Source organism: Mobula hypostoma, chromosome 11 (genome assembly GCF_963921235.1).
Source record: "Mobula hypostoma chromosome 11, sMobHyp1.1, whole genome shotgun sequence".
In the NCBI taxonomy this organism is placed as follows: Eukaryota; Metazoa; Chordata; class Chondrichthyes; order Myliobatiformes; family Myliobatidae; genus Mobula; species Mobula hypostoma.
In genome coordinates, this window is record NC_086107.1 from 37,290,998 (window position 1) to 37,312,230 (window position 21,233).

Genomic DNA, 21,233 nt, shown 5'->3' on the forward strand with positions numbered 1-21,233 from the left:
TATCAGAAAGAGAAGATGTCCCTCTTCAGCAGAGCCAGTTCCCAATACAGCCATGCTTTGCTATGACTATACATAAGGCGCAAGGCCAAACCATAGACAATGTGTTGATTTATCTGGAGAAACCGGTATTCCAGCATGGTCAGCTGTATGTGCCTTTAAGCCAGGGGAAAAGAAATGAAAACGTTAGAGTATTCTTGAAGGGTGGCAGATCAACCAGAAATGTTGTCATCAAAAGTGTCCTTCGTTAAATGAGGAGGAGCTATATTTGTCTTGCTACGCGTCAAAAACTGAGTTTTTCTTCTTTAATTTCCAAAGCAAAGTGATAGCAATAGCATTCAGGGAAATTTAATGTTCATTCTGGTCACATCAGACTGCACTACCTTTCTCTGAAAGGGTGCCCCAATGGGTCACCCAGTTGTCTAGTTGTGTATAAAATCAACTGAAGTTTAACAAACCAGTTAAAGTTGCTACTTGAATTCCAGCATACCTTTGTTTCTTAACTCATTATTTTGAAGTATCTGTCACTGCCAAGGCATGAATGCACCTAACCTGCAGCTGCCATTTTGAATTGCTGAGGAGAAGTTAGCAAGGTCATTTTCATAGGAAAGCCTAGAGCCGTCCACATCGGTGTGAGACTTCAGTCTTGTTTGGACCAGACAAATTTCCTAAGAGAAATTAGTGAACAAGAAACTGAAAGCTTCATGGTAACTTTTACTGAAATCAACTTTCATTTTCAGATTTTAAATCTGAATCTGCCATAGTGGAATTGGAATTTTCAATTTCTGGATTATTGGTTGAGGAGCTAATAGTTGAGAGAATGTGGTGGGAATGCAAATAGGATTGATTTAAATGGGTGATTTAAGGGGCTGTAGACACATTGGCCATAGGGCCTACTTCCTCTGTACTGTATCTTTCTGTGACTGAAGCCACAAGATTCACAAGATTTCTACAGATCAATAATTGCAGTTTGAACTACAATACAGTAGATTCCGGTTAATTGGGCCATTGGTTAGTCGGGCAGCTGCTTATTTGGGACAATTCTTTGAAAACAAAAAAAAAAATCAAGGAAATTGTCGGGATTCCTTCATTTTTCTTTTGACATTATTCTTCTTAATTGGGGTCAGAGACTTGACTGCATGCACTTGTGTGGCTGTTGGATGCTACACAGTACTTAGAGCGAACGATCTTTAAATAGTGTCACTTGCATGTGTTTGTGTTCAAAATAGTGATTTTTGTCATTGATAGTTGGCAAGAAATAAGCAGTAAGACAATTTGTAACTGTTTTGCACACTAAGGTTGCAAGAATTCAGGCTTGGAGATGCCAGAAACAGCCGTGAGTGAAAATAAAGTGATATTACAACTTCTACAAGTTAAGAACTACAAAGGAAGTGAAGGTACTGACAATCATGTTGAATGAAAGTAAAGATTTGGAGGATGCAATTGTCGATGGCATTGTAAGAAGGCAGTCCATTATCTACACTAGGTGCCTACCCCGATTTTGTTCATTGCGAACACTAGATGAATTCCTCTGTGGATGACTATTATAATACTGTAGTACCATTGGTAATATTCTAATTTGTTCTGTATTTCATTTAAATAAATAATTTGTTACTCAGTTAAACAAATTTGTCAAGTTTGTCATTTTTATGCCTTTTAAACTGTTTCCATTAAACCAACTAATTGGGGCAGCTGCTTAATTGGGCCAAAATATACCAGTTCAGTGTGCCTCAATTAATCTGAATTCACTGTATATAGTCTTTGAAGTTATAGAAACCAACATTTAGGTTTATAAATTGCATAAATGGCTTACAGAGCTTGAGTAGTAATCTTATGTTTTGAGTATACTTAAAGTTTAAAGCTTGTCTACAGCATCACCTAACGATTTGTGTCAGTTCCCAACAGCATGCTTGGGTGAATTTTTTTTAAAGAAATAGCAGTCTTTTGAAACAATGCAGTTTTGTTATAAAAGAAGGAGCTGTTATTGCATTTTTAAAAAATGACCATTTAGGTTAAACTCTCATCCTAGAATTGTATTTACCAGTTAAAGCTGAGTATCCAGAGCATCTATCCTTGAAAAGCTTTTGGTGATGATGTGATGAAGAATAATATTTTTGCCAATGTTACCATGGTAAACTAAAGTTTTAATCCCCTTTAGGAATGACAGACAACAGCAGCATCCTGGCTAAATCCGTCTCCTCTAAGATCTCCCGTGCATTCTCTGGAAGACGCTGATGAACTGCTTTCCAGTTTACTAATGGTGAAGGGCAAGGTTACTGCAGGTCACCATAACACCTGGGAGTGAAATTTATTCCAATGGATTTGATCATATTGGTTTTCCTTCCATTCCCATGAACTACACTTGAATTTATATAGAGCGTTAAACATTAGAAAATGTCCAAAGGACTATTACAAAACTACCAGCCAATTAAGCAGAAATTAGGATAAGTAAGCAGGAATGTATGTTCAGCATAATAGGCTTTAAGAATTATCATGAAGGAAAAGTGTAGAGAAGGTTTAGGAAGGGAATTCCAAAGTATTGTTATGAAACATACATGTGAAGATTGATGCAATAGTTTAATCTTTGCATCAATGCACAATGTCAGCATTGATGTTGAGTCATTCTGAGCTACAGCTCCTTATCTTCAGTGGTTTTAAAGCATTATCCAGATCAGAATCAGGTTTAATATCACCAGCATAGGTCACGAAATTTGTTGTTATTTGGCAGCCGTACAATGCAATACACAATAATAAAATTCTGATTAACTGTGTGTGTGTGTGTGTGTGTGTGTGTGTGTATATATAAATTATAGTGGCGAGTGAGCATTTGGTCCATGATGACAGATGAGATGAGCTTGTTTAACTCAACAGATTTTTTTATAGTGACAAGCACAAGGACAGACCGGGCACTATGACCCAGGGAGAGAACCAACTCAGTCACATACGGACAGGGGAGGTGATGATCTCACACCTCGGTTACAGTCAGGATGACCCACAAACATACACGTGAATAGCTGTATAACCCAAGCTAAAATGTAACAATGAATGAACTTGAACATCCTACTATAATTCCATAAAAGTATTTTAACACAAGAACAATAAATAGCTCTGGTCATTAGGAATGCTGGGGCAGGCTTTCGGCCAAGCCCTCCCCACCACCCCCAGAGCGCCACAATATATATAAGTAGTGCAAAAATGTAGTGAGGTAGTATTAATGGGTTCAATGTCCATTCAGAAATCTGATGTCAAGAGGGGAAGAATCTATTCCTGAATCATTGAGTGTGTCTTCAGGCTCCTGTACCTCCTCCCTGATGGTAGCGATGTGAAGAGGGCATGTCCTGAGTGATGGGAGATCCTTAATGACGGATGCTGGCTCTTTGATGCCGGGGAGGCTCGTGCCTGTGATGGAACTGACTGAGTTTACAACTACCTGCAACTTATTTTGACCCTGTGCAGTGTCCTCTCCATACCAGATGGTGATGTAGCCAGTTAGAATGCTCTTCACGGTACATCTGTAGCAATTTACAAGTGTCCTTGCTGACAAATCAAATCTCCTCAAACTTCTAACAAAATAAAGCTGCTGTATTGCCTTCTTTGTAACTGCTTTGATATGTTGGTCCCAGGACAGACCTCAAAGATGTTGACACCCAGCAACCTAAAATTGCTCACCTTTTCCACTTCCAATCCCTCTATCAAGACTGGTGTGTGTTCACTTGTCTTACCCTTTACAAAGTCCACAATCAGTTCTTTGAGCTTATTGATGTTAAGTACATGGTTGTTGCTGCGGCACCATTTAACCAGCCGGTATATCTCACTCACACCATTTAACCAGCCGGTATATCTCGCTCACACCATTTAACCAGCCGGTATATCTCGCTCACACCATTTAACCAGCCGGTTATGTCTCGCTCACACCACTCAACCAACCGTTATAACTCGTTCCCATACCAACAAAAATGTAGGGTAAGTTATAAAATGTGCAGCAGAGTTTTGATGAAGTTGAAATTTAGAGAGGATTGAAGGTGCAGCCAGACAGAAGAATAGAGAAACAATCTGGGGTAGAGGTAAGAGCAGTGTGAATGAAAGCTGCAGAAAACCATTGTGGAGAAAACTATTGTCATAAAGTTGGACGGTGGTTATAGAAAAGTTTCAAATATTTGACCTATTATCGCTTAGAAGACTAAGGTTCTGAATAGTTTAAGGTAATAGGAAGGGGTGGATGTCATCAGTAAAGCTCAGATTTTACTGCGAGGATTGGAGAAAGTGGCTGTAGCTTTCTTGAAATTCCTGCTGACGCAGTACTAGATATGAACTAGCAGCCTGACTAGTCACTCATTCTGCTATCACATCTTTGCATCATGTTGCTGTGGAAAAATACATTATCTATCCATAAGATGGAGAAAACAAAGTGAATCAATCAGTATGGGAAGTTGTTTTCCTATGAGATAGAATGTTCAGTGGAGAAAAATGTTGAAGTTATTACTTGAAGCAAAACTGACTTTTGGCAAGGTTGTAATAGAACTGGTGCCTTCTTGCTGAGTAATACACAGTTTTTTACTAGTCTTGTGAAAATGATGGATTCTAGTAAGTCTGGACCATCCATAGAAAAATATTTTTGGTGATAGGTTTATCTCACTTTTGGAGATCTAGTTATACACAGAGCTTTTCATTACCCTCGAGCTTTGTTGCCAGGCAGTTTCCAATGCCTAGTAACAGCACTGGAATTGTATTACTCGACCAGAGTCAGGGCCCAAGTGAGGATAAGCTTGTGAGACTGACTGGAGGTGGTAATTACACTGTATCAAGAAAAAATCTGCAACAGTATTTTTAATATTTTTTATTTCTCTTTCCAGGTTCACCAAAAAACGAACATTGACACAATTGACCTGTGATTTCTTAATACAGCAGTTCTGGCCAAAAGGAATTTTCCTCAAAAATGTGGACTCCTCTTAGTCTGTTTCTTTATGTGTCAATTTGCTTTTTAACTGAGAGCTCAATGTATAAGTTACAAAACAGTGGAATCAAGGTACTAAAATTCCTACCTATCAGTGATGGAGAAGAATGTAACCGAACTTGTGAATTTGTTACAGACCAAGGTAAAGTATGTCAATATACATAGATACTAGGTACACTGTTTATTAGACAGATATAATGGTTGTGATACTCCCCTTTGGCAAAACTCTCTTAAAATCTACATATATATTGAATGCAAGTGACATGTGTTACATTCTTTAGGTAATGTTACATAGTCTTGTCATTTTATGAACGTTCAACAGTGAGTTTCGAAAAAGATGAGTGTTAACAGAAGTGCACTTAACACGAAGAAATATTTTTTTTTCCATGGGGAGCAACTAGCCAAGAGGCATAACCAGAATTCAGTGAGCAAAAGCAAAAGGGCCAATAAATATTCTTCCCACTGTCACTATTTTGTGAACCCCTGAAGAATGCTCCCAGAACAACTCACTAATACTTTTACATCAATGGCAAATATTGATCATTCAGATACAAATCTTACCCAATAGTACCCTGTAAACCAAGGAACGTTAAGCATAATCTATTAACAAACTATTTTGTTGTTGGTACCAGTAACATTTATGATAACCTTACCTATGATCATATGCTTGCCTGTTATTAAGTATTTTATAGGGATTTCCAATTAGGTGTCTTACCTAATTGAGAATGCATATAAAGAATATAATAAATCAGTTTTTTCATTATTTTTAGTTTTTATAAACCCAAAGGGATTCTTTGTAGAATTATACAGAAAATGCAGTTACATTTGAGTCCTTTTTGTGGTGTGTGTGTGTGTGTGTGTGTGTGTGTGTGTGTGTGTGTGCGTGTGTGTGTGTTTGTGTGTGTGTGGTGTGTGTGTGTGTGTGTGTGCGCGTGTGTGCGCGTGCACCTCCAAAGTGGACTGCTGTTACTTGCTAACTTTCTTGGAAAGCAGACCCCATATGTTTGATCTGTACAACCAGGAAGGATAAAGCCATTAGGCACATGGGAACATCACCTATTGCCTGTTCCCCTCCCAAATGCCGTTTCAGCCTGATTTGGAAATATATGACCATTCCTTCATTAATGTTGGACTAGGTCCTGCAATTGTCTTTCCTACAAAATTGTGGGAGAAACTTTGCCAGATTAATGCTGCAGTATAAGGAAGCGGCTTTAAGGCCTATTGGGGATAGCCATTAATATTGTCCTTGCCAGCAGCAGCCACATCTGCTAATGGTTAAAAGTAAAAATATTTGCTAATGCTGATATCACATTTCCCTCCCAAAAGGCTCAAATGTAGTACTTTTAAATAATTACTTAAACAATAATGTTAACCAGCAGAACCCCTATCGCAATGCTCAGGATATGTTCAAGAATGCATTTCCTCTTATATAATGGACAATGTAAGACACAATATTTCCTGCTTCATATTATATATCCAACAAAAAATGTGATCATAACTTTATTTATGGTGGCTAAATAATAGAGTTGTGATTTTTGTTATGGATATCATTAGAGCAAAAATGTTAATTTTGAACAATAATCTTGATCATATATGAGAAATGCAAACCAGCAGAGGTGATTATTGATCAAAAGCAGACTGAACTTTGTAGATTATATTAAATATAGATAAAATCCTGCAGTGAGCTGGTTGGTGATCCCTATGCATCTGCTGCCCTTGTTTTTTTTTGGCACTGGTTGCAGGATTGGGATGTGCTTTTCCAGTAATCTTGCCATGTTCTAGCGATGCCAGTAGCAGTAGAGAGAATATAAATTTAGAGTGATGCTTGGGGTACCAGTTAAGTGAACCGTTTCAGCCTTGTTGGAGTTGCATGTGACCCGACAAGTGAAGTGTATACACTTGTGTCCTGTGGATGATGGAAAGACTTTAGGATGTCACTCATTGCAGGATATCAAGCTCAGATCTCCCCATTTAGACATGGTATATTTGCAGCCAGTTGGGCCTCTGGTAAGTGGAAACTCCCAGAATATTGGTGAGGCACAGGACATAGTTAATGTCTTTGAATATCAGGGGTAGGTGGTTAAACATTGCCTTGTTAGAGATGCTCAGTTTTGTAATGCAACACTTAAGGCTAATATATACTTTTGCTTATGGGAAACGCCATAGCCTACGCCATTGTGAGCATTTATACTTGTGTGTAGGTGTGTTTGCATCGCTCTGCAATTCACCACCAAAACGCTAGTTAGCAGTGGGGTTTCTATGCCACTGTGTTGAGTTTCTTCCTGTACTTCAAACAATGGCGATTGAAACTGAACGCATCATGTTGGAGTTGGAGCTAAGAGATGTTGATCAAGAGTTTCTTCTCTGTCAGTTCTGAAATGGCTGAGAAGAAGAAGCAACTGGAAATGCGTAGGAGGAAATGTGATGCTACCAAGCGGACCAATCACAGTTGTTGCGGTCTGTGTTGCCACGACGTGTAGTTACATTTTGGGAGAGGTGCACGTTAGGCTACAGCATAGGGTACGTGGCTATGCCGTACTTACAGCATACATTTGATGCAGAAGTATAAATTGGGCTTTAGTTGCCCCCTATCAGCCCATTCCTGACTGTTGTCTAGTTTGCTGCACGCAGGCATTGAACCCTTTCTTATCTTGAAGAGATGCAAATAGAGTAATCATTGTCCAGTCATTAACAGACTTCAGCCTTTGTGAGCTTATGATGGAAAGAGGTTCATTAGTGAAGTTACTGAAGGAACTCCCTACAGTGAAGTCCTGGGGCAGAATGATTGAATTCCAACAGTCACAACAGTCTTCCTTTGTGTGTTGTATATTCCACTGATTTTCCTTTACCTTTTCATTTCAGTTTCAGTTTTCTGAAACCCTCAGTCAAATGGGCCTTGATGTCAAAGGCAATCCCCCTCATTTTGCCTCTGAAAATTAGCTCCCTTTAGACCAAGGCTATGATGAACCCAGGATGATGCTGCAGAAATCTAGTCTTGGCATCAGAGTAGATTACGGGTGCATAAATATTCCTTGATAGCACAGACATAGTTTGCATGTAGTTTAACTAGGTGATAATTAATCCAGTGGACATGCCCTCCATTTATTAGAGAGAACACAGATGAGTAATTTTCCTCATCAACAGTACCGACATCTACATTACATTGTATTGGAACCTTGCAGTGTTAATGTTAAGTATTACAGCTGGGATGATATGATCCTGTAGCCATTGCTGCATAGTCATATAGTGATACAACACAGAAACAGAAGCTTCAGCCCACTCACCCATAACTACATTTTTTGCCCATAAACATGAATCCTATTTGCACACATTAGCACTGTATTCTTCTATGCCTATGCCTCTTATTATATCTGATTCCACTGGCACCTTTGACAGTGTGTTCCAAATATCAACCACTCTTCATCAAAATAAAAACTTGCCTCTCAGATCTCGTTAAAAACTCCTTCCCCGGTGTATCAATACAGGAGGCCACAGACCGAGAGCTCAGATGGAGAATTAAAATGGTATGCTCAGGATCACACCTGCAGACTCAACATGAGCTCTGTAAAGTAGTCACCTAATCTGCATTTGATCTCTCCCATGTGGAAGAGACCACATTGTAAGAGGACCAGGGTGGCCTCGGCAAATGGCCCCTGTGAAATGCTGAAAAGGGAGGAGTGGGGTATGTGTTTCTGGTGGTGGAAGCTCTTTGAAGGTGTGAGAAATTGTGGATTATGCTGTGTTGAATGTGAGGGCTAGTAAGATGTCCTGGTGAAGAAGGGGTGAGAGCAGACATCCAGGAGTTAACTGTGATAAAATTTTGGCCTTTATTAACAATGGTAGAGGAGAGGGCAAAGCAGGAAGAAGGAACTCACTAGTCCCTCATCCACTCGTCCATTTCCACCAGCCATCTCTTTTTTTAACAGCACTTTCCCTTGCAACCACAGGCAATGTGGCAGTTGTCCTTTCACCTCTTCCCTTTCCACCATACAGCAACCCTAGCTGTCTTTTCATCCGAAGCAATGATTCACTTGCAGTACTTCCAATCTAGTGTGCTGCACTTTGATTTCACATTGTAGTTTCCTTGAACTTGAAGAAACAAAATGCAGATCAGGTGACTGCTTTGATCAGGGCTCTGAAGGCATACCATCTGTTGCAGAACTCCTTGTTCTTCTTTTTGCTGAAGATAGTTCTTTATGACCTTGGCCATGTGTTTGTGGTCATTGTCCTGCTGTAAAATGAAGTTGGGACCAATCAGACGCCTTCCTGATGGTTTGCATGATGGATGAGAATCTGCTTGTTCTTCTCAGCATTGAAAACCAGATCACCAACTCCATTTTCAGAAATGCAGCCCCAAACCTAGAGGGAACCTCCACCATGTTATCACAGTGGCTGCATCCACCTAGCACTCTCCAGTTCTTCTACAGACAAACTGCCTCCTCCTTGAGTCAAAAGTTTCATGTTTTGACTCGTCAGTCCAGAGCACTTGCTGCCATTGTTCAGCACTCCAGTCCGTGTGTTTTCATGCATAGGTGAGTCTCTTCACTTCATTTCTACTTTGGAGGAATGGCATTTTGGCAACGACTTTTCCACGAAGACCACTTCTGACAATAATTCTCCAGATTGTAGAGGGGTGTACTTAGGTTCCAGCAGTTTCTGTGAGTTCAGAGGTGAATTTCATCAAATTTAGAAGGGAGGTTAGTTTGATGCATCTTGCATCTGCTGCCCTCAAGTTTCCGTGGCTGACCACTGCATTTTTGGTCTTCAACTTTGCCCGTTTCTTTGTGCTTCTTCAAAAGGGCTTGGACAGCACATCATGGAAGTCCTGTCTGCTGTGAAATTTTTGCTTGGGAGAGACCTTGCTGATCCAGGATGACCACCTTGTGTCTTGTTGCTGAGCTCACTCTTACCATGGTGTAAGATTTGATGATTTGAAAGTTATACTATCACATCTGTCACACCCTCACCTTTTAGTTTAGTTGTCCTTCACCCAGTTTGATTCCTTCTGCACCCATTTTTGTTTCAGTTAATCAGATTAATTCATTTAACTCATTATGTTATTGATCATTTGCACCTGTTTGTTATCTTTGTTTAATCATGCACTGGGCTATATACCCATAAAGTAATTGTTATTATTTGAAAAGTAGTATATTACATCATCTGTTACTTTCTTTAACAAAATACACAAATTGCTCCTTAACAGTTAATTTTTTGGAAAATGAATGTTTGGAGATCTAAAATGTGGTCTTCTCTACTGACACACTAATGTAGAAAACAAAAAATAAACGTCTAAGACAAAATGTATATAAAAAATCTAGGGTACCAAAGGCATTTGCACAGTACTGTAGGTGACAACAAGGCTTCTCGCCCAGATGAGCTCAATACTTCTATGCTCGCTTTGACTGTCAAAACATGAAGGAACCTTCACAAGCTCCCACAGCTCCTGATGACCTTGTGATTTTAGTCATGAGGCCGAAGTGAGAGCATCTTTCAGGAAGGTAAACCCACGGAAAGCATCCGGCCCAGATGGAGTACGTGGCCGAGTACTAAAGACATGTGCTGATCAACTGGCTGGAGTGTTCACATAATTTTAACTTCTTGTTTCGTCAGTCTGAGGTACCCAGCTGCTTCAAGCAGGCTTCAGTTATAACTGTCGCTAAGAAGAATGTGGTAACCTAAATCAATGACTATGATAAAGTGCTTTGAGAGGTTGATGATGAAATACATCAACTCTTGCTTGAAAAGCAACTTGGATCCATTCCAGTTTGTTTCCTGTCACAACAGATCCATAGCAGATGCAAATTCATTGGCTTTTCACTCAACCCTGGAGCATTTGGACCACAAAGGTGCATACATCAGGAAGCCCTTTTTCAACTACAGCTTAGCATTCAACATTCTTTCCCTGAAAACTAGTCAATAAGTTTCAAGGCCTTGGTCTCAATACCTCCTTGAGCAAATTGGATCCTTGATTTCCTCACTTGCAGACACTAGTCAGTTCAGATTGGCAACATCTCCTCCATAATCTCCCATCAGCAAAGGTGCACCACAGGGCTATGTGCTTAGCCTCCTGCTCTACTCACTTTACACTAATGACTGTGAGGCTAAGCACAGCTCCAATGCTTTATTTAAGTTTGCTGATGACACCACTGTCGTAGACCAAATCAAATGTGGTGAAGAATCAGCATATAGGAGGAAGATTGAAAATCAGACTGAATGGTGCCACAGCAACAACCTCTCACTCAGTGTCAACGAGACCAAGGAGCTGGTTATTGTCTTCAGAGGGAGGAAACTGGAGGTCCGTGAGCCAGTCATCATCAGGGGGTCAGAGGTGGAGAGGGTCAGCAACTTTGAATTTCTCAGTGTTACCATTTCAGAGAACGTGTCCTGGGCCCAGCACATAAGTACAATTACAAAGAAAGCACACCAGTGCCTCTACTTCCTTAAAAGTTTGCAAAGATTTAGTGTGATATTTAAAACTTCGACAAACTTCTTTAGATGTATGTTGGCAAGATCATTGACTGGCTGCATCACAGCCAGGTATGGAAGCACCAATGCCCTTGAATGTAAATTTCTGCAAAAAGTAGTGAATAAGGCAAAGTCCATCATGAGTAAAGCCCCCCCCCCCCCACCATTGAGCACATTCACATGGAGTGCTGTTACAGGAAAGCAACATCCATGATCGAGGACTCCCACTACCCAGTCCATTTCACTGCTGCCATGATGAAGAAGGTACAGGATCCTCAGGACACACACCACTAGGTTCAGGAACAGTTATTACTCCTCAGTCATCAGGCTCTTGAACCAAAGGAGTTTACTTCATTCAGCTTCACTTGCCCCATCAATGAACTGTTCCTACAAACTTAGGACTCAGTTTTGATTACCTTTTATCTCATGTTCTCCATACTTACTGCTTATATATTTATCTATTTATTATTTTTTAACTTTAATATTTACACAGTTTGTTGCCCTTTGCACAGTGGTTGGTTGCCCACCCTGTTGGCTGCAGTCTTTCATTGATTCTATTGTGTTTCTTGAATTTTCTGTGTATGCTCGCAAAAAAATGAATCTTGTGGTTGTATATCGTGACATATATGCACTTTGATAACAAATTTACTTTTGAATTTTGAACTTCTAATCTTAAAGGTTGAATAGCATCACTTCTTTGAAGATCATTTGGAAAAGGCGGGGTTAATTTAAGTTTTAATCCTGACAAAATAGCAACGCTCTGTATGAACAATGTGTTCCACCTGAGAGAAGTTGTGTGTGTGTGTGTGTGTGTGTTATCTATAGACTACTAAAACTCTCATGCTTTGTCTGTTTGTGACCTCCAATTAGCACAAACGGTGCATTACAGCAGCACTTCTTTTGGCTAAATCGAATTAAAATGCGCTAACTTACAGAGTGCAGGCAAAGTTCAGGGTTATATATTCGTATAAAATTGGTCATTCACCAAAAATCTACAGGCTCCCTTTTAACCCGAAAGCCCATCCGCCATCATGGAAATCGGGACATGACAGCCCAACGCATGTGCACGGCCAGCCTCAGCAGCGACACCTACCAAAGCAAAAGGGCAGGGCGGCTCTATTTCAAGGGGTCAGCATGTGCAGGATTGGGACATCTCTAACTGCCGCCCATCAATAAGAGATAATTAAATCTTAGTGTAATGACGTACTTCAAGACACCCATAAAACCCTTTGCTGCAGTCAAAGGACAGTGGTGACTATATCACATCCATTTAGGAGAGTGCCAACCACATTATCAAGAATAATCAGTATCCTTTGGTGTTACTGCTTCATATGTTCTATCCAGCATTAGGGTAAAAAAAAAAGGTCAGCCTAATTATGCCGCATGGAAAGGGAAGGGGGACATTATGGTCAAGAGATGATGCCAAATGTCGTTGGGAAGCGGCAAGGAGAGGGAGAGAACAAGAATCAGATGAGGCCAGGGCCGCACAACTCCAGGATCAAAGAGTCAGGACAACAAAAGATGAGAGAAGAAGAGACAGAGGAGGAGAGGCATGCACGTCTCCAGGATCAGAGACAAACAACAAACAGCAGAAGAGACGGCGGATGAAAGGGTTGCACATCTCCAGAATGACAGAGAGGCACAAGGGTGGCAGATTAACCAGAAATGATGCCATCAAAAAGTGTCCTTCGTTAGATGAAGAGCAGCTATATTTGCTTTGCTACGCATCGTTCTTCTTTAATAAACTGAGGTTTTCTACTTCAGTTTCCAAAGCAAAGCGATACCAATAGCATTCAGGAAAATTTAATGTTCATTCTGGTCACATCAGATTGCACCACCTTTCTCTCAAAGGGTTCCCAACAGGTCATATGTTTCAAAAATGTGTGAGGTAAAAAATTAAATGACAATGTAGATGATGCTAAGATTTTTTCTTTTCTTAACCTTTATTTGTAGGTGGCTTGAAGTGTAATTGGGTGGTGATAGAAGAAAATCAAAATCAAAATCTCTGTTTTTATTTACACTGTCTGGATATATCTGTCTGTAAAGAAGCAGCTGTGGAAGCTGTTAAAGATTTGCAAATAGGTAAGTGCAGATACTGTTAACTTTATACAACTGCTCCTCCAAAGCCCTGCAAGATGATTTTCAAAGCCAGAAAATTAAATAGATTTTTTTTCAGTCTGTCGGCGCATCCCTTGGAATGTAAATGATTACCAGGGGAGTTGCTTTCAAAATAATTTGAAGCTTCTTGATGTTTCTTTATAAAGTTAATTGTTTTTGTATATTTTATGTTCTGATTGTCATGGATATAATCCCCTTGACAGAGAGGCAAATTCCACTATCAAGGTCCATCAGTAGATTATTACAGTACCTCACACCTGGATGTAAAAGTTTCCTGCTTTGAAATGTTACAATGATGTATTTAGTAAGAATCATTCCTCATTCCTGTTTATATGGATGAATGGAAGGATTTGAACAATCAATCAGATGTGACATTGAAAACATAATCATCATTTGGAAATGAGTTAATGTGCCATGTTTAAACTGACTGGATTCTCAATGCTTTCAATTTTTTTGTGTGTTTTCTAGGAAAATATTCACCACTGAAGAATTTGCACCATGCAGGAAGGGTAGTAAGAGAAGACCATTCACCTATCTCATTGTCAGTCAATAACACAAGCATCAATGGAACAGGCTCAACAACCGTCACCAATTCAAGTACAGAGTCAAATGAAGTTTCCAGCACAAACACCACTGAGATTACAGCTACAGCTGCAGTGTCAACGGCAGGCAGACAATTTACTGGTACTCCTGGTGCCAGTTCCAGTTCTTCACCCTCCTTACCAATTTCGATCACGACCACACCAGCAGCCCCAACAACAAGTAACTCAGAAATAACCGCCACTGAAGTGTCATCAATAACTACAGCATCAACGATAAACAGTGAACATCTTACCACTAGGAAATTCTCGGAAGTGTCCACCCCCCATGAAAGTACTGCATCAATTGTAAGTAGTCAACAGACTACACCAGTTCCAACAAGCTCAAGCAAACATGAATCATCTGTGACACCAAGGAATATCTTAAAGGACAATACAACTTCCCTTCGGTCTACCCCAATTACTACACCAAAAACAACCCAATCTTTGACCACTGTAACCCCAATGGAAGTATCTACATCAAAACTAATCCCAGAGACAGAGCAAAAGCAAACATGGACCAATGCAAGCACAATCGCCGGAGGAGTGTCACAGTCGCCAAAACTAAAAAGCAGAACTACAGTTGCTGTTAGTAATGGGAAGAGTTATGTCTTTCCTTCAGTGCCTGCTGGAGCTCTAATCAAATATTTAGCTGACACAAGCTCATTAATGGCCATTCTAATATTTGGAGTATTGTTTTTCTTATTGAGTATTATATTGTTTGCACATAAAGTAATTGAAAGCTATAAAAGGAAAGACTATGTGCAAGTGGACTATCTAATAAATGGAATGTATGCAGATTCAGATATGTAAAAAAAAGAACCACGAAGAATATAGGAAACATAACACTCTGCTGTTAAAATACTGGGACTGTTTCTTTCATTAAACTAAGCACATTCTATAAAATATAACGTGGATCAAATGTAATGTGCCATAAGTTGAGCAGTACTGCCTTATTCTGGGACTTCTGAAGAGTGTCTGGAGGATCAGTCAATTGAGAAATCATTGTGAATTTATGAAATAGCTGACATCAATGTAATTATTTTGTAAGTTGCACTGTTTGGCTCTAACTAGCTTGCAACAAAACTCCTTAAGCCACTGTTTAAAACAAAGTCACTTTGGTGTATTTTTGATTCAAAGGGAATTTTGCAATAAAGTAAGTTTTTTCAATGAGAACAATTCAGTAATCTAAACATTTCGAGCAATACAGTTGCTAGAATTGTGCCATTGAACATAAAGCCATGTTCTATTGTTGCAATGTACCACTATGCAGTTTCTTGCCTTAAAATTTAATTTTTTATCTTAAATTTCTGAAATTTAAAATCTTTTTGGGCGGTGCTTCTGTATAATTTTGAGATACCTGGCATTTCTTCATCGTATCACTATTAAACTAGTTCCAATGTATTCATTACTGAAACACTACTGTCTCTTTTTGTGAAAGCTCTACCTTTTTTTAACTGCATTGCTCCTTTATTGAATAGTAAGCAAATTAAGTTGAAAGATCACATGCAGTACTTCAATTTGGATCTTTTACTTAATATAGGGCAGTATTGAAAACAAGCCAGTGGTTCTGTCCACATCAGTTAGCAGACCAAGATTCTTTTTGTCACTAGTACTAAGTTAAATTGAATTGAATTGAATTGACTTTATTACTTACATCCTTCATATACATGAGTAAAAATCTTTACATTATGTCTCGGTCTAAATGTGCAATTTGTAGTAATTTGTAATAAGTAGTATGTACAACAGGACAGTCAGTAGAGTATAGAAATACAACTGTATCAGCGTGAATTAATCAGTCCGATAGCCTGGTGGAAAAAGCTGTCCCGGAGCCTGTTGATCCTGGCTTGTATGCTGAAGTATCATTTCCCGGATGGTAGCTGGGATGGTTGGGGTGACTCGGGTCCCCAATGATCCTAGGGGCCGTTTTTACACACCTGTCTTTGTAAATGTCCTGAATAGTGGGAAGTTCACAAATACAGATGTGCTGGGCTGTCCGCACCACTCTCTGCAGAGTCCTGCGATTGAGGGAAGTACAGTTCTCATACCAGGCAGTGATGCAGCCAGTCAGGATGCTCTCAATTGTGCCCCTGTAGATAGTTCTTAGGATTTGGGGGCCCATACCAAACTTCTTCAACTGTCTCTTCTGCTTTTTTCACCACACAGCTGGTTTGAAATGACCATGTGAGATCCTTGGTGATGTGTATGCCGAAGAACTTAAAGCTGTTCAACCCCAGGTCCATTCATGTTAATAGGGGCTAGCCTGTCTCCATTCCTCCTCTAGTCCACAACCAGCTCCTTTGTTCTTACGACATTGAGGGAGAGGTTGTTTTCTTGACACCACAGTGCCAGGGTGATGACTTCTTCCTTGTAGGCTGCTTCGATACGTCCTAAGACTCAGATCATGTGTCACACACACAGCTACATCAGAAGATATTGGAAAATTATTTGTGCTCTGAAGCTAAGACTAATTTTCCTTATGAACCTTTAAGGGGGATGCCAGTGCTTGGATCAGAATAAGTTAACAACCTGTGAGATTCAACTAACTAGGTTTCTGTCTAGGTCTTGGGTAACCTCAACTTGTGTGTGTGTGTGTGTCTGTCTATATATATTTTATTTTTTCCCTCATCCCTTATGGGTGGTGTGTATGTGTAATTTTCCCTCAATCTTAGCCTGGGAGCTCAAGGGTTCAGCTCAGTATCCTTGCTGTTCCTAGTAGTGCACTCTTCTGGACCAAGATCTCAGATGTTGTTCCCAGGGTTGATTGGAGCCATAGCTCCAAGTGCTCCTATCACCACAGGGATTACTCTGGCTTTAACCTTCCACATCCTTTTTATCTGCTCTTTCAAGCCCTGGTATTTCTCCAGCTTGTCCTATTCTTTCTTCCTGATGTTACTGTCATTCGGGATTGCCACATCTGTTACTATTGCTTTCTTCTGTTCCTTGTCCTGTATTACTATATCTGGTTGGTTGGTCAGCACCTGCTTATCAGTCTGTATTTGGAAGTCCCACTGGATCTTAGCTCTGTCATTCTCCACTACCTTCTCAGGTGTTTCCCATTTGGATTTGGGAGTGTCCAATCCATACTCGGTGCAGATGTTCCTCTACACAATTCCTGCAACCTGGTTGTGCCGTTCAATGTATGCTGTCCCTGTCTGCATCTTGCACCCTGCTACTGTGTGCTGGATGGTTTCAGCAGATTCGTTGCACGGTCTGCATTTTGGATCTTGTCTGGTGTGATAGACCCTGCTTCTAGTGCTCTTGTGCTCAGCACCTGTTCTTATGCAGTCATGAGCAGTTGATTCTGTGCTGTCCCTCAGCCCTGACATTTACAGCCATTGGTAGGACTTTCTTATGTCAGCCACGTGATACCTGGCGATGGGCGAGACTGGACAAGATGGAATTAATGAAATGCTACCTTAACAGCAACTCACATGAAAAAGGATACAACAGGCACATGTGGGGACTCTGGCAACAGTGAAGACCCTCATTCACATTCACAGAAAATGCCTGGTTACCCAGCAATCTGACTTTCTGCATTTGATCACTCTCTTGGAAAGGAAACAGGTATGGACTTGAATCCACTCAAATGGTACAAATAGTAACTACCGTCCTCAGATGAATCTCAACTTCCCGTGAACCACTGGGAGGTTAAATGATAAAAGTTTACATGCAAAGACATTACAACCTGTATTCTATCCATGACTGTTTTACTTCTCCACAAATTAACCTGTTTAATTTTGTGTATTCTTTGTCAAATTAAATTTTTACAATGTGGACCCTGCAATAGGGTTGGGAGGTATTATAAATCAGCCATGATTGAATGGTGGAGCAGACCTGAAGGACCAAATAGCCTAATTCTGCTCCTATGTCTTATGGTAATAGGTTGATGCATAGCAAACATGCAGATAGGTCGTAAAGAAACAGAGATGTCCACTTAGAAGCTATGGCAAGGTCTCAGATATACTGCATTTTACAGGGAATGTTTTTGGCTAAATATCAAATTCAGCAGAACATTTTTGCTTTTCTGCAGGTTTTGTATTTTTTATTACTCCAAGTTAGCAGTTGAAGGATGGACGTAAGAACAATTAATTCTTGTGAGGTATTTTTAAAGCCTCCATAACTGGAGAAGCTCCATGACTGAAGCAAGAAAAAAGCTTCGTAAAACATAAAAGCATGACTCGAAGCACTTTACAACCAATTGACCACCATCCCATTCAATAATCTATTGGCACAGAAGCAATCAAAGAATAATGCAATTCCTCCTCTCCAATGGTAAGAGCAAGAGTGTAGGTTGTTCAGTACACACAAAATGTGAATGCTCAGCAAGTCTGGCTTTAGCCCTTTTCCTTTCCAGTCCGTATGAAGGGTCTCAGCTCGAAAAGTCAACTGATAATCACCACCGTGATGCTGCCTGAATTACTGAGTTCCTCCAGCATTTTGTGTGAGTTGCTCAAGATTTCCACATCACCGGAATCTTTTGTGTTTGTGTTGGGTATTTAGCTCCCTGGGCCTGTTTCTCCCTTCAGCAATATGATTGCTCATCTGTGAGCCAACATATTCCAGATTTCAAAAAAAGTCAATTGTCAATTTAAAGTTAACAAACAATCTCATTTCTGTTGCCGTTAGCCGAAGAGATTTCCAAGTTTTTACAAATCTTTCCTCGTGGTAATGCTTCAGAACTTTTGAAAACTTTTTAAACTCTATCACCAATCAGCAGAAATAATTTTGTTGTATCCAAACTATTAATACTTGAAAATGTCGATGAATTCATGCATTATATTCCAGGCAATACAACAGCAGTTTCTCTAAACTGTACTTTAAATATTACTCCAAGAGTATGGATATCATTCCAGGAACTTTAGACTGCATTTTCTCCAGTAAGGTATGATTTCCAAATTGTTAACACTATTGGAGTAGAATTTGGACTTTGGTACAGGTAAGCATAACTTTATTCCCTTTGCAAACCAGTCTGGAGTTGAAGAAGATCAGGGATCCCACCACTAAGCACATCTTTCCCTCCCCCCTCTCTCTGCTTTCCACAGGAATTGTTCCCTACGCGACTCCCTTGTCCATTCGTCCCCCCTCATCCCTCCCCACTGATCTCCCTCCTGGCACTTATCCTTGTAAGCGGAACAAGTGCTACACATGCCCTTACACTTCCTCCCTTACCACCATTCAGGGCCCCAGACAGTCCTTCCAGGTGAGGCGACACTTCACCTGTGAGTCGGCTGGGGTGATACACTGCGTCCGGTGCTCCGGATGTGGCCTTCTATATATTGGCGAGACCCAACGCGGACTGGGAGATTGTTTCGCTGAACACCTATGCTCTGTCCGCCAGAGAAAGCAGGATCTCCCAGTGGCCACACATTTTAATTCCACATCCCATTCCCATTCTGATATGTCTATCCACAGCCTCCTCTACTGTAAAGATGAAACCACACTCAGGTTGGAGGAACAACACCTTATATTCCTTCTGGGTGGCCTCCAACCTGATGGCATGAACATTGACTTCTCTAACTTCCGCTAATGCACCACCTCCCCCTCGTACCCCATCCGTTATTTATTTATATACACACATTCTTTCTCTCTCTCTCCTTTTTCTCCATCTGTTCCTCTGACTATACCCCTTGCCCATCCTCTGGGTTTCCCCCCTCCCCCTTTTCCTTCTCCCTGGGCCCCCTGTCCCATGATCCTCTCATATCCCTTTTGCCAATCACCTGTCCAGCTCTTGGCTCCATCCCTCCCCCTCCTGTCTCCTCCTGTCATTTTGGATCTCCCCCTCCCCCTCCCACTTTCAAATCTCTTACTCAATCTTCCTTCAGTTAGTCCTGATGAAGGGTCTCGGCCTGAAACGTCAACTGTAACTCTTCCTAGAGATGCTGCCTGGCCTGCTGCGTTCACCAGCAACTTTGATGTGTGTTGTCAGTATTCTATAGTTATTTTCTGTACCTATCCATAATATCTTAATGTTCATGGGTCCCCCATGCTTCTAGTTTTTCACTACCTTAAGTATGCAGTTGACTTAAACACAAGGAATTCTGCAGATGCTGGAAATTCAAGCAACATTGCAGTTGACTTGATTGTTAGGGGCAGAGAATAATGCAAAACCATGGAAGTTCAAAGGATGGTGCAAAACACACTACATTAAAGGCACCACGTTGGTCAATACCTAGCAGTTTATTATTTATGGAATAAAACTCAGGAAGATTTTTTTTACTGAGAACTCTTCAGGAGCTAAATAACTATTGGAAATAATGTGCTGCAGGTAGGATAGAGGGTGCCTGCTCAAAAGCTCCAGCCCAGTTAGAAAGTGTACCGAGAGTTCCAACCAGTTTTCAGTCTACCTGCCTGAAGTTCCTGGCAGGATGAAGTGTGCCTACCCAAAGCTCAGCTGAGAGAAGTTGCTTGATCAGATTTCAAGATTCAGGATTGTTTAATGTTATTGACAGTACAAAAGTGTAAAGACAAGGAAATGATTGTTACTCTCCATCAGATGTAGCACAACAATAAACACCATAATACAAAGAACACAGTAATTTTTAAAAACAATAAATATATAATAGAGCTTATTTAGATTGATTGTGTGTCCATAAAGTGACGCTAGGTGCAGGAGTGTATGTACATAAGGTGACTGATAGGAAACTATAAAGTGATGGTGGTTGGGAGTGTACAAGGGTGGGTTAGTGGATGGAGGTATTAAAGTTGCTGGTGAACGCAGCAGGCCAGGCAGCATCTCTAGGAAGAGGTACAGTCGACGTTTCGGGCCGAGACCCTTCGTCAGGCCTGAAACGTCGACTGTACCTCTTCCTAGAGATGCTGCCTGGCCTGCTGCGTTCACCAGCAACTTTGATGTGTGTTGCTTGAATTTCCAGCATCTGCAGAATTCCTGTTGGATGGAGGTATTAATCAGCTTTACTGCTTGGCGAAAGTAACTGTTTTTGAGTCTGGTGGTCCTGACGTGGATGCTACGTAGCCTCCTACCTGATGGGTGTGGGAGTTCATTTCCAACCAAGGGAAGACATACCTGCCCCAAAGGTCCAGCCAGGGCAGTGACAAGCAGGCTGAGGATCCAGCTGGAAAACTGGGGACCTTCCCCAAGTACCAACCAGGAGAGTACA

The 21,233-nt window shown here is 40.6% G+C and overlaps 1 protein-coding gene across 10 annotated transcripts in view; it reads left to right on the plus strand.

Annotated features, from left to right (window-relative positions):
- LOC134353656 (uncharacterized protein C11orf24-like) overlaps positions 1-15,541 on the plus strand; it is a 102,758-nt gene extending 87,217 nt beyond the window's left edge. For 5 of the 10 annotated variants that reach the window (XM_063061842.1, XM_063061841.1, XM_063061835.1 and 2 more), the window contains 3 exons: positions 4,851-5,093; positions 13,370-13,498; positions 14,003-15,541. In XM_063061842.1, the coding sequence (XP_062917912.1) occupies positions 4,934-5,093; positions 13,370-13,498; positions 14,003-14,925 (1,212 nt within the window). In that variant the 5' untranslated portion in view covers positions 4,851-4,933 and the 3' untranslated portion in view covers positions 14,926-15,541. Of the gene's footprint in view, positions 1-1,295; positions 1,395-2,155; positions 2,280-4,850; positions 5,094-13,369; positions 13,499-14,002 lie in introns of all 10 variants that reach the window. The other 5 variants (XM_063061838.1, XM_063061836.1, XM_063061837.1 and 2 more) reach the window with 4 other exon arrangements.
- The last annotated feature ends 5,692 nt before the right edge of the window (positions 15,542-21,233 follow it).